Source organism: Hyposmocoma kahamanoa, unplaced genomic scaffold (genome assembly GCF_003589595.1).
Source record: "Hyposmocoma kahamanoa isolate Upper Pololo Valley unplaced genomic scaffold, ASM358959v1 224, whole genome shotgun sequence".
Classification (NCBI taxonomy): Eukaryota; Metazoa; Arthropoda; class Insecta; order Lepidoptera; family Cosmopterigidae; genus Hyposmocoma; species Hyposmocoma kahamanoa.
The window spans coordinates 111,507-129,205 of NW_020653743.1; the positions used below are offsets into that span (position 1 = coordinate 111,507).

At 40.5% G+C, this 17,699-nt stretch overlaps 2 protein-coding genes across 3 annotated transcripts in view; both read left to right on the forward strand.

Annotated features, from left to right (window-relative positions):
• The first annotated feature begins 1,836 nt into the window (after nt 1-1,836).
• Nucleotides 1,837-11,236, forward strand: LOC113228181 (zinc finger protein 311-like). Of its 2 annotated transcripts, none has more exons than XM_026461412.1 (6): nt 1,837-1,944; nt 2,034-2,137; nt 2,297-3,058; nt 3,374-3,467; nt 3,530-4,263; nt 11,125-11,236. In XM_026461412.1, exons 1-5 carry the CDS (start codon nt 1,837-1,839, stop codon nt 4,214-4,216), a joined length of 1,755 nt encoding a protein of 584 aa, XP_026317197.1. In that variant the 3' UTR covers nt 4,217-4,263; nt 11,125-11,236. The 2 variants fall into 2 exon arrangements, with proteins under 2 accessions (XP_026317197.1, XP_026317196.1); XM_026461411.1 differs by lacking the exon at nt 11,125-11,236 and having other exon boundaries at nt 3,530-4,113; nt 4,238-4,911.
• Nucleotides 11,237-13,416: 2,180 nt separating this feature from the next.
• LOC113228132 (hexokinase-2-like) overlaps nt 13,417-17,699 on the forward strand; it is a 29,671-nt gene continuing 25,388 nt past the window's right edge. Inside the window, exon 1 of the mRNA XM_026461315.1 lies at nt 13,417-13,567. The gene's annotated coding sequence lies outside the window, so the exon portion shown is untranslated. The remainder of the gene's footprint in view (nt 13,568-17,699) is intronic.

Here is a 17,699-nt window from a genome sequence, read left to right on the forward strand (position 1 = left end):
GCCATATCATCGAGTTTGCAATAAGATTTTGCTAGTAATTCAGCGAAACTATCGCAGTTCAGTTAGACAATACCTAGGTCGTAACTTCTTATCTTAATAATAGGTACCTATCTACAACATGCGGAGCCGGCGCAGGTGACTAGTTGCGTCACTGTCCCATCTCTTGACTAGGAGTTCCCGGACAAATCATTTCATAGACTCGTTTTATAGACTTTTTTAATATTGGAAGATAATTGGAATTTGGATAGTAGCACAAAGCAACGGCAAGCAAAATGTAGATAACGTTAAGTAATTTGGCGTATTCTCACTCCATATTTAGGTAACGACTACGAGTAATATAGGCATAGAGCAGCTCGAAATGTACATTTTATAGATATACATTATAATAATAGGAAGGTCAGACAGAATCAGTTATTTATACTTATTTTCATAAATTGGTAGGTATTCATTTCTTTCTTTTCTTCCTACAAAGTCGCAATTTTATAAGAAAAGCAACGTTAGACGTTTAAATAATTAATGAAATAAATTTATTATTATTATTATGAAGTCCTACTGTGTAACTACTGAAAACGATTTCTCGAACTTATACTTAATTGGGAATACTTGGTTACACCGCTTGTTTATGGTCAGTTGTAGGTACATCAGCGTTTTACGGAAGGTACGATTAGGTCACATCAAACTAAAAACGCAGTCGGGGATGGCGATGAATGTTAACAATTCAGATCAGGTGGCGCGGTGGCGGGCTGCGATATGTTTTGGTACTCACTTTATCTGGTTTTACAGTTTATTTGTGGAAGGCGCCCGATGTAGATAAAGATAAGTGGCAACGGCGGTTATCGGGTCGGTGCGTCGCGCGAAAACACCTCGCCACTAGCATTGTAGCATTATTTTCCACGTGCTTCTTCATAGACACATTCATTTCTATGAAAATTATTGTTACTATCTAAGTATTTTTTGTTCTTAAAACATATTATTACAATGACCATGAAGTATAATAATTAATTAAAATATTTATAGAGTGATCGTTATCTACTATCTACTTTGTAGGCTCTGGTTAGTAAAGTAGGTATGTGCAGCAATGGTTTGTGCGGTTGGACTACGGTTATTTCTAACGTGTGGAATTGAAGTCCAAGGTGCATATGTGCTGCACTTGTGCGACCCAGATGCGACTATACTTACGTTATTCAGAAATTGTTTTTCATTAGTAACTGAACTACGTAATTCATTATCTTGAGTTTGATAGCAATAGCGGAGGCAGAATTCTAGATATGAAACTGTACACTGATAAATCATTGACGGTAAATGCAATATAAAGCATTCCAAAAATTGTTGCTCGTACATGTATTTTTTATATTCATTTATTTATGGCCAGTATTGTAGTACTATGCCCATAATATACAGCAGTCGTTTGTTTGGCCTAAGTACCGTACCTATTCCATTATATGATTTTAAAAGTAAAAATATCATTATAACATCTATATTAGGTACGCAAAAAGTTCATTTTGAATGTTTATTTCAAGAATGAAAGTTCACGATATTTCGAATATTTACAATTTGGAGTACGTAAGTTAACTTTGCAAACATTGTATTCATTAATCAAAAGTTTGGCGCAGCTCCCTGTTTCACCCGCCCGTCTCCGCCCACCCAACAACTCTACACAGCTCTACCAAAAAGTATAATGCTACCAGTTTGGGTCTATAACAGTTCCGTTCCTGAAATGGCAACACTCTACGTCGAAGGTCATTATTTGACAAATGGCTGAACTATCTGTCACTTTCTTCACAGGAATAAACATCGCGGTAGATAGAGTAAAATTGAACAAAATAAAAATAAATAATGGATGATATTTGTCGACTGTGTTGTTCCACAAAGTTCGTAAACAATTATATTTTCGATGAGGAGAATGCCCTGTACCTCAAGATGTCCCTATATTTGCCGATAAAGGTAATTGTTGTGTTGATTGTCGTAATGTGCGAGGGTCGTGCGTGAGGCCTGTGCCGTGGCGCTGGCGTTGACGAGGCTGTTGTGTGCAGGTGTTCAAAAACGACCGCCTGCCACAGAAGGTGTGCGACCGCTGCAGCTGCAAAGTCAACGATATTTACCAGTTCTGCAACGAGACTATTGAAGTTCAAAACAGGTGACTTTTCATATTCTCTACTCTATTTGCTGATTTTGCTGCAGTTTTAAATATGCGAAAATCATATTGCCGTTACTTGTACAATTGCGGGGTTCGTGAGGATGTGGTCGGACCGTAAATAGAAAACAGTAAACAATTACGGCTAATGTAAATTTGCAGGTTGCGCGCCGTGTTAATTTCCTCCGCCTGTGTCGTCGAAGACTCCATCGATCTGACACTTATTAAACAAAATGATCTCTCCCCTTTGCCCCCTGCCATTACAGAATTGGGGAATGAACGAAAGCCAGATCCTAATGCTGTTTTATCAGAACAAAGTGCACAGCAAATACCTAGTTCAGCACTGACAATTAGTGCAAAGCAAAACACAGAGCAGTGTAAACCACAACTACACGCAGAGAAGACTGTGCAATCACAAACAACCGTCTGTCACCAGAGCACTCAGACTGATAGTGAGAGTTTAAATGCATCTGCACCTGCACCCAATGACAATGGATTAAGCAGTCCACATTTGTATCAAAATGTTAGAGTGAAGGAGGAACCAAAACACATTCAGGTCAAAATTGAGAACGAAGACCCATCAGAAGACGGCTTCTATCCTGGATTACCATCAGACGGTAGCGAAGATGACATGTCACTTATTCAGTTTAAAAAGAAGAAGAGTCCAAAAAGTCTTAAAAAGAATGGGCAGACTCAAAAGAAGAAAAAGAAAAGCAAGATAGAGGACTGGGACATGCTGATGCGTGCACTGCCAGAAGGTACTGCACTAACAGTGGTGGATAACAGTGCGAGTAGTATGAACGTGGAAGTGAAGCAGGAGCGGTTAGACGGGTCGAAAGCTGTGAAGAGTGAGCCTGTGGAGTACCACTGCTGTATCTGTTTTGTACAGTGTTACAGTCGCAACGAGATGCTGCAGCATTACAAGTAAATATTATTCATAAGTTTTTCACAAAAATTTGTAACGAATTACAGTATACAATGTTGGTATAGGGTAATTAGTCGATTTGTAGTTTACTTGTCAATGTGTTTTTTCTTTGAGATCTTTATGAAGTCCTGAAATAACCGGCATCAATAAATGAACAGCGGTTCGACTAGGAACGTTTCAGTAAAGTCTGTCGCAGCTTGAAGCGCCGCGTCATTATCCGAGAACCAGTGTTCGTCTCGTACGGCTCTTATTGAAATAGGATAGAACGTCTCGGAGCGCTTCAGGCCCGCAACGATCGGTCGCTGTGATTGCAGAGAGCACGGCGCGGAGGCGGAGTCGCGGCCCGCGCCCGCCGACGTGCCGCCGCCGCCGGACGCCGCGCCGCTCAAGTGCCCGCGCTGCCAGAAGGTCCGCGCCGTCGCCGCCCCGCGGGGCGCGCGAGCACGGTAACGAGCGGCACGTTCGCGCAGGTGCTGCAGAAGGACTCGTGGGCGGCGCACTGGCGCCAGCACTGGGAGCGCGACCGGCGGCCCTACCGCTGCGCGCTGTGCGAGAAGGCCTTCCGCGACCACCACCAGGTGCTGAAGCACGGCCTGACGCACGAGCCGCACGAGCGCGGCGCGGCCGCGGGGCCCGCCAAGCGCTTCGTGTGCGACCTGTGCCCCGAGGGCTTCGTGTACATGCGCTGTCTGCTGGCGCACCGCACGCGCGCGCACCCCGAGGCCGCGGCGCGCGCGCTGGCGCTGCGCTGCGTGGTGTGCGCGCGCGCCTTCGCGCACCTCAACTCGCTGCGCCGCCACCTGCGCGCGCACTCGGGCGAGCGCAACTTCCTGTGCAACATCTGCGGCAAGGCGCTGTCGTCGCGCGAGCACCTGAAGTTCCACCTGCGCATCCACGCGGGCTACAAGCCCAACGTGTGCGGCACGTGCGGCAAGGGCTTCGTCAAGAAGTGCAACCTCACGCTGCACGAGCGCGTGCACTCGGGCGAGAAGCCGCACGTGTGCAGCCACTGCGGCAAGGCCTTCAGCCAGCGCTCCACGCTGGTCATCCACGAGCGCTACCACAGCGGCGCGCGGCCCTACGTGTGCCCGCTGTGCGGCCGCGGCTTCGTGGCCAAGGGGCTGCTGTCCATGCACCTCAAGACCACCTGCATCTAGCGCCGGCCGCGCCCCGCCCGCGCGCCGCCCGCCGACTCCTTCCGTGCGTAGGTACTGTAACGTCATTCGCAGAACGGTCACATTGCCGCGCGCGCAGCTTCTGTCGCGACCGTTGACCTACCGATAAGCGGGAGTCGGGTCCGCGCTGAAAAGTGTCCGAGCCTAAAGGGCGTTCAATCGCAAATAGAGCGTTCGTTTGGTCGACCGGCGCGGCGGCGCGCTTGTCTCTCCAGCGACGCTCTATAACAAAAACTTGTAAAAATTACATATAAATTACGAAAGCAATCGAAACAATCAAATACCTAACTGTCCTTATAGTACACATCCCACACGCACAAAACAAAAAGAGACCAAATGCGTCAATTTCAATTATACAAACCACTAGTAATGGAAACATTTAGAACAAATTCTTATTATTTTTCAAAACAAACGCGCGCAGCCTGCGGCGCGTAGTCGGTTTTAGATTACGGGGCGCGCTTTAGCTCTTCGGTGGAACAACGGTAGAACTATGAGCCAATTAAGGAAACGAACATTTCTAAATTAGTATTGCTCAGGTATTGCTTTCAAAGTTATCGTTCTTCTCAAATTCAAATTCAAAATAATCTTTATTTCATAGGTAAGCATTATTACACTTGAAATCGTCACAATGGTTAAACTGTACCGCTCATTCGTAAGGCAGATTCCCCTAAGAAGAATGAGCAAGAAACTCCAGGGGTTGCTCTTTGTAAATAACATTTACAATTTTTTTTTTTTATTTGAAACATCAGAGATCGAGACTACCGCCATGAGCTAAACGGGTTACTACCACGGATTTTTGTCATCCAAATACGCAGAAGTTGTATAATAACCTTTAGTATAAAGTTTTTGTTTCACTATAGTTTTAAACCTCGTGAAAGGCAAATTTTGTATATCAACCGGAATCTTGTTATAGAAGCGTATACAATGCCCGTTAAATGACTTTGTGAGGACGACTATCAAGAAAAGCTAGTTTATTTTTATTCCTCGTATTAATGTTATGTCTGTCACTATTTTTCATAAAGAAATTACTATTCCTTTTAACATGAATTACATTTTCATAAATGTACTGTGAGGCTACTGTAAGAATGTTAATTTCCTTAAACTTATCTTTCAAAGATACTTTGGGGCCCAGATTGTAAATTACCCTAACTGCACGTTTCTGTAGGACAAAGATTCTATTGATATCGGCGGCATTACCTCAAAGCAAAATGCCGTATGTCATTAGACTGTGAAAGTAGCTAAAGTAAACCAATATAGCGGTTTCGACGTCTGAAAGTTTCCTTATTTTTTTAATCGCGTACACTGCAGAGCCGAGCCGTTTTGATAACTTACTTATATGGGGACCCCATTTCAATTTAGCATCTAACGCTATCTAAGTTAAATACCTAGAAATACAACTATCCACAAGATTCAATTTTTCGTTTCTAACTACAATGTTTGTAACCGTCTCTCTAACATTGGTTAGTGTAAATTTCACACAATTTGTTTTTTTTCTTATTAAGAAGTAGGTTATTAACAGCAAACCAATCAACTACTTGAGATAGAGCATTGTTCACATCGTCGTTGGTGCCTTTTAACTTTAAATAATAAGGAAGTATCATCAGCAAACAATACTATCTCATGTTTTATACCCTCCATAAGGCTAGATAAGTCATTAATATAAACTAAAAACAAAAATGGGCCTAGAATTGAACCTTGAGGGACACCCATGCTAATTGCAGACCCTGATGATCTCGTACCGTTAACATCGACCCTCTGTACCCTACCACGCAAATACGATTTAAGAAGGTCGAGATTACGTCCCGCCACACCATAATGGCGAAGTTTCCTGACCAGTGTATCATGGTGCACACAATCAAAAACCTTGGAAAGGTCACAGAATACACCAATAGCATCATGTGAAACTTCCCATGCATTAAATATGTGATTAATCAACTCGACACCAGCGTCGGTTGTAGAGCGACCCCGAGTGAAACCAAATTGTTTAGGAAACATTAAGTTATTACTATAAAAATGTGCACACATCTGATATAGAATAATTTTTTCAAATATTTTACTGAGAGTTGGTAGTATTGATGTAGGTCTGAAATTGGTGGGGTCAGAAATACTACCAGATTTGAAAAGTGGAATAACTTTACTTTGCTTCATGAGGTCAGGAAAGATACCATCATCAACACATTTATTAAAGACACAGGCTAAGTAAGGCGCAATACAATCAACTATAGAACTAATTACTCTGACTGAAAGACCATCAAGATCAGCTGAATTTTTTATGTTTATAGACTTAAAGGCTTTAACAATATTGTTTGGTAATACATGACGAAACCTTAAGTTAGTGATACTAACTGCATTATTTTCTTTTAGTAAGGATTCAGCGGCGGTGGGAGATGAATTTAACGACTTAGTAGTCAAAATTGGAATGTCAGTAAAAAAATTTTAGCAACTTCTGTGTCTGTGTTTACAATTTTGTCATTAAATCTTAGTTGAAAATCTAAGTTACGAGGTTTGACCCTTCCAGTTTCGCTGTTTATAATATTCCAAGTGGTTTTTACTACATTCGCGCTGCTTTTTATTTTATTATTTATAAACATTGCTTTGGCTGCAACACAAACACGTTTAAACATTTTCGAATATTTCCTAACAAAATCATTAAAACTGTTACTAGTGTTATAAGTCCTTTCATCGTAAAGATCATATAGCCTTTGTCTACTTTTGTGAATTCCCACAGTCACCCAATCACTAAATTTCAATGAATTATTAATAGTTATTATTTTGGACCTTAAAACATTATCACGTTCACTTTTCACTATGTTGAAAACTGAATTATACAATTTATTGGGATCCTTAACGTACGGAAGTTCAGTTAGTTTAAGCATTACATTATTTCTATAAGCTTTAAGTCGACCATTATTTATCGGAACACATGTGATATCCTTTTTTGGCATTTTGTCAACAGTTATATTAAAAGTGGCCAATTGACCGCAGTGATCAGAAGTTAATTTATTTATAATAGATTTATTACTAGGTACGGCGTTAGTATAAATGTTGTCTAAACAAGTGGCAGTAGTAGAAGTTATTCTAGTAGGTACCAAGAAAAGATTCACAAGATTATAACATTGGAAAAATGATATGAGCCTACTGCTAGCACTGGAATCTTCTAATAAGTTAACATTGAAGTCACCACAAACAGCAATATATTTATTTGGATTATTTAATTTGCCTAAAACTTCGTCTAATCTTTTTTCAAATAGTTCGTAAGATGAATGAGGGGGTCTGTACACGCTTAATATAACAAGCCGTTCAAGCTCTATGCAGGATATCTCTATAGTCCGCTCAATAGATAGGCTCACAATATCTGTATGTTTTTTAAATTATTTTTAATAAGAATTAAAGAGCCGCCATGAATAGCTTTTTCTCTGCTGAACGAACTAGCCACCTGATGATTGTTGAAGCTAAACATGAGCTAATGTTTTGATAGAAAGTGGTGTTCAGTAATACAAAGAATATCAATATTATTACAGTTAATAAATAATTCTATTTCTAACTCTTTGCCTTTCATGCCTTGAATTTTTGATGCACCAAGTTTAATATACAATTTATTTTATATCTGTGTGTTTTAGGTTGGTTTTTTACTGTCATTGTGTTGCAAAAGTGTCTCTCCGTCGTCTTATTAATTAATTTAAATAATTAGAAATTGAATTATTTTCTACAGAATGATTATTGTCAGTGTTCTAGCATTCATAGTACAGGAAATTCCCGAATTTGAGACCAGAAACGTGTCGCGATTGTCTGGCATTGTAAATACTGCTCTTTGGCATAACTTAGAAGAAGGAACCTAACAAAGAGACGGTCAAGATACAACAACGCTATAAGTACCTCATTTCCACTACATCGGGAAGTATGCCTTACATTTTGAACAATGTAATGTGAATCTATGGACCCCTATCATCATGATTCCTGAAAGAGTTCCAACTAATATTTACTAAAATATTAGTGTCTAAATTACATAAATTTGCTGTTGTAAGCTATTTCTCGCAATTTGACAATTTAGGCACTTTTCATGTCTGATCTCCCGACTTTGGCATATTCTATCATACTGATAGTATCTCCGAAATTTATTTGTTTTTCCACTGTTAATTACATACTATTTCATCAATTTCACTTCTTCTTCATCTTTTAAATGTTATGGCCCCATCGAAATAATCAATGATTTTGCCAATGTCAAGTAAAAATAACTATGTACGGTAGTTTAGTATTATTATAAAAATTATACAAAAAAATGGCGATTTCGCCAAAGAAACATTTTTATTTCGTATGAAATATTTTTATATGTTGACATTGATTGACAGATATGTTACCCCTCTACAATCTATTCCTCCATAGACTATCCTATAAATTACTCTTCCTTTGATATGCAATCTTAGCAGTGGAAGCGTTTCCGCTCCTGACTGCTCTCATTTTGGCTCTTCATTTCAATTGGCTATTCGAATTTCGATGCCCTCTCTCGCTCTACCAAACGCTCATCGTCATTCTTGTGCTGACCTTGGAGGCATCTGGTGTTCACTAGACCTAGTAGAGCTTCTCCTATCTTCACCTACATAATAACACTCTCAGGTTCTTTTGTTATAATCTTATTGTTATACTTCATCATTCTCCTTTTTTTGATTGCATACCTTTCCACCTTCTTGTTCCTCTACCACCACAACAATTGTGAGATCTTGTACTCGTAATAGAGTCTCCGTGTACTACTTGCGTACAGTGACGTGCGGACGCTTCAAAGCCACAGTCAAAGTCAAATAATAATTTATTCCATGGGTAACATTTTTACACTTGAAAACGTTATTTTCCAAGCCACTGCTCATTTACTGCGCTGACCTCCCTGATAAGAACGAGCAAGAAACTCTAGGGATAGCTCTTTTCAAATAAACTTAAATGCTATAGAATACATTTTGAATTGCATTTATGTGGTATCTAGACTCACGTTGTCTTTCCATACATCTTTATCTAATACGTAGTCTACAATTTTGTAATATGACTTGTCAATTGCACGGCCTACGGCCGCGGCACTTATGACTTTGTTTTAAAATAATAAACATAACTCTTTAATAGCGACCATATTGAAAAATGGCAGAGTAAATTTTGAACGCAAATTATTATTGAACACCCACAGAGAACTCCACATGCCGATTTTCAGTCGAATTAGAGCAAATTTTTTCTGCCGCCAACGAATGCTTATTTGAAACTGGCGAAAAAGCAATTTTAACCACAAATTTTTATTATTTACTTCTAGAGGCCTCCAAATGCCAATTTTCAGCCGAATCAGAGCAAAATGTCCCCCATATATTATAATTTTTGCAGGCCGTTTATCACTCGCTTACATTTTATACATTCAGGTCTTCTCATATTTGATTCTTTACCTTGAAGCCCATCCGCGTACAATGGCATAAATATTGTTTACGCAATACAATGTATAAATTAATTAATATTGACAGTAAAGGGACTCTAAAACTGAACTTCGACAACATGTTACATCGACATGATTTTACTCAGACATTACATTACTCCGACAATACGTTACTTCGACAATACGTTACGTCGACATGACTTTACTCAGACACTACGCTACATCGACGACACAGACGAGGTGTTTATTAAAAAAACCTTGTACTCTGATAAGAAAAATCATCATTACAAACCCATCTAGGAAATGGTTTCTTATTATTGATCAAAATTTTGTTTAGTACTGACCGACTCAGAGTTATGAAGGGATCATTTCATTGTATGGGACGAAAAAATCGGGGCAGCAGAAGTTGATCATATTCCATTTTTTTTTAATGCTAATAGACTTAGTTTCTTAAAAGGATGACTTCATTGTACCTGAAGAAAAATATCGGGACAGCAAAGATGGCTAAATTTAATTTAAAAAAAAAATCATTCACAATGAATAACATTTTATTATATTTGACGAACTTCTGCTGTCCCGATTTTCTTCGTCCCATACAATGAAATGATCCCTTCATAACTCTGAGTCGATCAGCACCAAAAAAAGATTTTGATCAATTTTATTTGTTTTTATGGACAATTCACGCTTGACCAAAAATTGACTATGCCAAAATTGTTTTCCCAAAAAAAGATGACTTTATGGTTCCTATGATAGTTTCGTTGTATCTTCTATGGTTTCGGATATCCTCAGACTGTCCCGATTTAAGAAAACTCTGTATTTTAATAAAATAAATTTCCGATTACATAATAGTGTCCTTTTTTCGTCATAGTGATCGATATAAGAAATCATTTGTTACGAGTACAGAGATTTTTTTTTAATAAACACCTTGTCTGTGTTGTCGATGTAGCGTAGTGTCTGTGTAAAATCGTGTCGTTGTAACATGTTGTCGGAGTAGCGTAGTGTCTGAGTAAAATAATGTCGAAGTAACATTGTCGGAGTAACGTAATGTCTGCGTAAAATCATGTCGATGTAACATGTTGTCGGAGTCGCGTGTGTCGAAGTTCAGTTTTAGAGTCCAGTAAAGGCTATTCCTTTACTCTTGTGTTCAAGTAGTTTGCACTAGATAAATATGGTGCATTTAAATTTCCAGTAGAATTGTTACAAGCAAAATTAAGCAGTACTGCCATGATGTTGCAACTGAAATTAAATGTTTTAGTTTTATTTACACTACTTTTATGTAGGTTAACTCCGGAATTTTTTTTCACACCCAATTGGGACGTCCATTATTTTGTTAGTAGGTCAATAATCGTAACAGACACCTAGGCGTAGCGCTTGTTTGCCGACGCATCTACGGAGTTGCATCTAGACTGTCCTAAATGCATGGACCATACTACCTGCTGACTGACTGTAAAATAAATATGCAAGACTTGTTTTTGATTTGTCCCAGGTTCCCTGGAATCTGGATCCGTAGCAATTGAAAAACTCAAATGTTGCGAAATAAAAGCAATCATGCGGTCGCACCTGAGCGTCGGCGACGTGCTGATCACTTTATTAATTATTCACTTAAGACAAACGTGTGATACACCGATGATATCGATTTTGTTCTGCGTTTAACTGAAAATGTAATATGTTTAATGAGCTATTGGCGGATTGATGACTAAATCAATTAAATTCACTGAACCAGTTCAGAGATCTAAACCGCGACATTTGTCCATCTCACATTTACAAGTAGTTCAGTAAAAACTGAACAGAATCAGTATTATCATTTCGTTAAAGTTTTAACATGAATTATTTTATTACAAATTGATAAAACACATATGTGTTATGTATTAGGGCGATGTAAATGGAGAAAATGGAATGTGAAATTAATTTTAGGAAATTTCATTCAATGTTATTAGGTATGTATCTATTGAAATTTTGTTGAGTTCGTTTTTAAATTAAGTAGGTAAAGCGATTTTCGTGGTTTAACTGATCTAAGCACTCTTGTGTGAAGTGGAAGAGAGAGAATGTAAATATTAAGTTCCTAAGTAAAAATGATGCGGCAATTGCATGCTTAAACAATATTTTACTCTTACCGTTAATGTGCGAATAATTTACTTACACCTATTTCGCACCTTACTTAATTACCTGAATTTAATTTCTTAAAGGTGAGGAACTAATGCCCAAGTAATTGCACTTGTTTACTTAATACTATTACGTGTGCTCACTTTGGGAGTGCCAGACCTCTCAATGGAATCTTCAATATAATATTTTTTTTAAACCATCTGCAAAGTTATGGTGATAAAACGTAATATGAGTTTATTATTATAAACTCTCATAATAATAAGTCAATAATTTTATTCTGAAAAAAGAATTGTTTCTTTAATTTAATACCATTGCGACCGATTCTGATGTGCAGTATGACTGTAATGGAACTTTTCTAGGCCTTACTTTCGGCCTGTGTCTGTAACAAAATGTGCAATGGAAGACAAAGTCAATATTTAAGTTTATAAGTAAGTGAAACTAACATTACAAATACTCACACCAGAATCGGCGCTGCGTGTATATTGAGCTATGCATGTGCATCCGTCTCCACAACGGCGTTTCAACATAAGTTCAATGTCGTACGACTAACGTAGGCCTAATGTAAGCTCTATGGAAATTCTTTCTTCGATCGTTAACTTTAGTTTCACCAGCAGCAGCATGTTTGAAAACGTAATTAAGTCTTATTTGTACTGCAAGCAGAAGTGCCTCGGGTTGTGATACCAACTTTACTTATATATGTAGGTACATATTATACACTAAATACATAGGCGGTCAACTCTGTGTCATCTCAGTCTATTACAATTTACATTATTGTGGACATACTTACGCGTAACAGAATTGACAGCCGCTTGTAGTTAGTTTTATAAGTGTAGATGTTCCCTGAGTGGTCCGAGCTGTCGTGTGTTGCACACCACCGCCACTATTCGATAATTAAATGTTAGATAATAAATAATGGTGTCTGGAGAGTTCTGTAATTTTTATTTATTATCTTTCTAGCGGTGTGAATCTTTGGTTATTTTTATCATTATCAGTACGTGGGTACAGGTACCTTTTTTTTAAAAAAAACCTATCTAGTCCGATATCCTTCGTTGCGTTACGGCTCTATAAGAATAATTTGCTTCGAACGTGGACGTTATGTGTCACTAAAATTTCTATAAGAAGAGGCAGAAGCTCTGCTCGTCGATAACAAGGGTGAAAATAGTTTGACTTAGTGCGATTACATTTTATCTTAATTGTGTTCGGTGACTGCGCAGACGATATTGTATCTTCACTGACGGCTAAACAAATACAAGGAAAATTGCGACATTATTTCTCTTACAACAAATTATATGGAGAGCACCAAACACTAATAACTTATTTTATATCGCGAGTAACAACGCAATCGTCAATAAAGACATTTGAATCTGCAAAAAAAGTAGGTACTGGACGGATTGTAACGATGAGCAGCTTGCGACGGCATTCTAAATAAAACGATGCCATTTTTGCAAGGAAGTATAAGAAACAGGCACGCAGTGGGTGTGGCGGTGTGGCGGCGGGCTTCCGCACGCCTCCGAGGCAACCACAACCCAAGTTAATCCGTCCAAATGCGAAACATTGCAGCGCGTAGAGACGGTATGGCGACTTTGAACTCCCTTGTAAACTTGGAGTAGTGGTCACGCGGACGAATCTCGGTGTCAAGGGGCACAGGCAGTCAAAGTCGTGCGCGGTTGCTCAAATACCAGCCCGCCTCGTCGGCCGGCTCCGCCGCGGGCGCCAGTAGTCGCTCAGCCGCCGCCGCTGCCGCTCGTCACTTTCGAACACTACTGCGCGGCCCTGGCTCCGGTTATTTCGACGCGTGTTTGCGCGACACACAGCGTACAACCCATGTGAGTATCACTTTCGCTGTTTGTCCTGTTTCAGGATCGGATATCATTCTAGTATTATGCAAAACTTATTACAACGTGCTACTACTGAAAGTTGAAAGCTCAGTCTATCATTTACTAATTGATTACGATTAATTAAGTTAATTTACAAAGTTAAACAATTAGTCTAACAAAGAATTCGTTTGCGACGAAAATCTGCTCAAACATGCCAACTGTAAACGAATAAAAGTTGCGGTTTAGGTTCACTCAATATTTTCCGAAAATACATAAAACTCGTTGGAATAGACCTGAACTGGGAATTCGCATTTAACTTTACCGGCGTTTCTTCTGCACTGCGTGAGGATATTTCGTTTCCACCAGTGGCCGGATCACTAAATAAATATTGTTGACATTGATAATCGTCAACTCGCTGGCGTAAATTAAACTTCTGAATGCGAGTTAACAGTATTCAAAAACATCACCGGAGAGTAAACGCGATAAGTAATATCAAACAACGATTAGGAACTTGGAGGCACGCGTTATCCGTCCTACTAAATTGGAAGCAATTAGCAGTTGTGTAGAGACAGGCTGCGAGTCGGTTTGGTCAAAGCTTCGCTTAATGCAGATTCATAAATTGAGGCCTTAGTGACGATCGATCCACGGAGCCGACGTATACTCTGTCTGCTGAAATATTTCGGTATTCTCTATCCGCGCGATAAGCACATAGAGAATATAGTACCTTCCTACCAACAATAAGTACAAATCGTTTGCAGCGCTCATCACGCATGCGTTTAAATAGTAGTACAATATTTGTAACGCGGGTGTAGCCTCCTGCTCATAAATAATCGTAAATACATTTGGCACGAACGAACGTGGCGCTAAGAATATTTTTTCTTAGATTCATTTTTGTTATCAACGTTTTTACCATTGGCTAGTCTTTATGCTAATCTTTTGCGCAGAATGTATAATCACGTTATATAAAATTCGGATTAACCATGCTTAGTGAATGTTATTGATATAATATTTACGTGCTAAATAACTTAATAGGTTCGTATAAACGAACTGTGGAATAGTCCAAGCTTGGCCGTTTGGTTATATAAAAATTGTTCACTAGTTGCTACTAATGATTGGTGTGGTGCACAGAGGACGTCGGCAGTTTGTCTGCATCCTGCATAACACCATCATCCTGCGCAGTACCTACAATCGGAATACATGACCATTGTTCTATAGATGACACCCTAGAATAAAATGTGTAAATTTTATTCAGAGTTTTCTTTTCTTCATTAGGAACGTGAAGCCGTTCGATGGTCTTTTTGTTATTGTGACATGATTAAGTTCGTAATGAAACTTTTTTGGAGTCTTAAAAGAATCTTGAACGTTTGTAGGTAGCTAAAAGTGCTATTATTTGCATATTTTCTTACATCAAGATGAACTTATACCTACGAGTACTTACTACCTAAGATTGATTTATGCATGTTTGTTATTGTGCCACTTGTTTAATTGACCAGACGTGGCCGCCACGCCTCCGCGTCGTATAGCGCGATAGCCTAGTTTGTTAGCGTCACAAATATAAAATCGCACTTTTCCAGTTTCTTTCGCATTGATATGGGTACTCTAGCTACAGGTTGATTTATGTTTACATCGATGGTTTAATCGTTCAGTGGTGAATGTTAGATGCTGTATGGCTTTTTCTAAGAGGCATAGAGTCAGAATTAGACATAACGAGTTCCGTGTTGTAACGATGGAATGTTGAAGACGATATTTGCAGCAGCTGTACCGTCGCTTCCGCCAGTGTGTAGATACGCAACTGTGGAACGCATGCACTTCAATGAAGGTGAAGACGTAGTAGAGAGACAGCGCAGCAAGTCTCGTCCAGACAATTAGCCATTGCTATATTGGCTGTTTCGAACTCTCCGTCACCATCAATTGGCCACAATCAGCTTTCAAATCACCAATTTTGCCTACAAATACATAATTTGTTCATTTTGCTTACGCAGTATCTAAATAGGTAGGTATTAGATGAAAAATGTGACAACATTCAAATGGTTATCTTTTGAAAATGAGTAAATAAAATTATTGTCTAACAGACACAGCATTTGAATAACTTTGGCTGAAATTTAACTATATGTACTCGTACAGTGACTCCAATAAAACAGAGAGAACTGCAAGAGCTGCAACGTTGCCATTGGTTGAATCTATGGCCACGATCACTCCGCCGAAAGTGTCCTATGGATATGTATAACAACACTGCAAATACGAGTACATTTGAGCGCAACAGACAATAATAACTAATAGTGAACAATGAAACCTGTGATGTATTTATTTCAATAGCATTTATGTGTGCCGCGGTGAATGAGGCATAATTTATTGCCACTTTAGCTGGGCAAATCACTACAATTACTTACAGTATATTCTTCGAGATGTTTTATTTCTATATTTAGAAAATATTATAGTGTCATATCTCTACGTAAGTATTTGCCGAGTGTCGGTATGAAATTTGTAAAGCTGACTCTATATAATATACATTGTAATAATTATTTATACGTAGGTATTATTTTTATACATGTTTTTGATTCATGGTGAAATATTAAAATCGTCATTCCGATTGGTTAGCTGTTTACATGTAAAAACAAAATAACATATCTACATTGATTTAAACTTTCACGATTTTCACACATTTGATTTTAAATTCGGGACTTAATCGTGTACCTATAAAATTATATTTTATTTCCTCGACGTTTTGAACGTGTTCAGTCAAGACCAAACCAATGTAGTGGGCTTCATAATCTCAAGGTCCTTTCTACAGAATATCAATACTACAGAAGAATTGTACGTGATGCCGATAAAATAAAAAAAAAATCGTAATTTCAATTGAAAAGACGCCGTCGTGGGATCTAGTCTTCGGCACAGGTAATATCAGGTATCGTCCGACAAATAGCCGGATATCGTGACTGTTGTATGTCGGTTTAGTAATAATGAAGACCAAGTGCGGATAGTTAAAAAAACCCGCACGGCTAGAAGATGTTGACACCCGCCTCTTCAGTCCCTTCGAGATCACGGACGTTGCACCGTTTTTTTTTTGACGGGGGAAATCTTTATGGATACCCCTGCGCCCAGGGAGACACAGGGGTTATGTGGGGACTCTCCCTCCAGACTGGAGGACCTACCCCACTATAAAGTCGGTTGTCCTCCGACCCGCCCCCCAGACGAGTGAGGCCGTGCAATGAGCCTGCATCGGAGTCCCTGTCCAGAGCCCGCTGGCCTCACTAGGGGATCAGGCGAGCAGCGAACTGCGTTCGTCTTCTCCCCGTACGTCTGCGCCGAAGCGGGTGCGCGTCTGCCGCGTCCTCGCGCACCCGCTCCGCGGCCTCCTTTTGCAATATAACCTCTGCGCAAAAGGAGGCCACCGCCTCCCAGGACATAACGGCAACCACGCTCGGCAGCGAGACGTCCTGCCCTACAGTCCCCGTCAGAGTGCGGCGCTGCTCATTCCACCGGCTGCACACCTTTAGGGTGTGCTGCGCGGGGTCATCCGCAGCGTCGCACTCGTGACACGACAGGGACGGTTCCCTCCTCGCCACCTTATGCAGGTAGTGACCGAGGCAGCCGTGCCCGGTCAGCACCTGCACAAGGTGGTACGACAGTGGCCCGTGGGCCTGGTTTACCCACTCCACGAGGACAGGGCGGATCCCCCTATGGTACGAGCGCCATAGGGGGATTCCGCCAAGCCCTTTTTCCACCGGTCCCGCATGCGCTGCGCCGCGAGGCGGCGCTCCCGCTCCACCTCTTGGGGAGCGGGTCGCTCGCCTCGGTCCTCATTCTCCGCCGGTAGGACCTCGGCTTCGAGGTCCCACGGCGGAGTACCGGCGAGGACGCATGCGGCAGCGCAGGCCACTGTCATGTACGCCCTGCACATTCGCAGGGCGACCACCCTCTGGGGCCTCCTCAGCAGCGACTTCGTCACCGCTGATAACGCCCCACTCCAAATGGGAGCTCCGTATAAGACCATACTCCGGGTCACCCAGGCGTATAGCCTTCTGCATGGGGCTCCCGGCCTCCCGAGGTTGGGCAGGAGCCTGCCCAACGCCGGTACGGCGCCCACTATTCGGGGAGCAAGTTGCCGAAAATGCTCCCCGAAGTTCCATCGCCGGTCCAG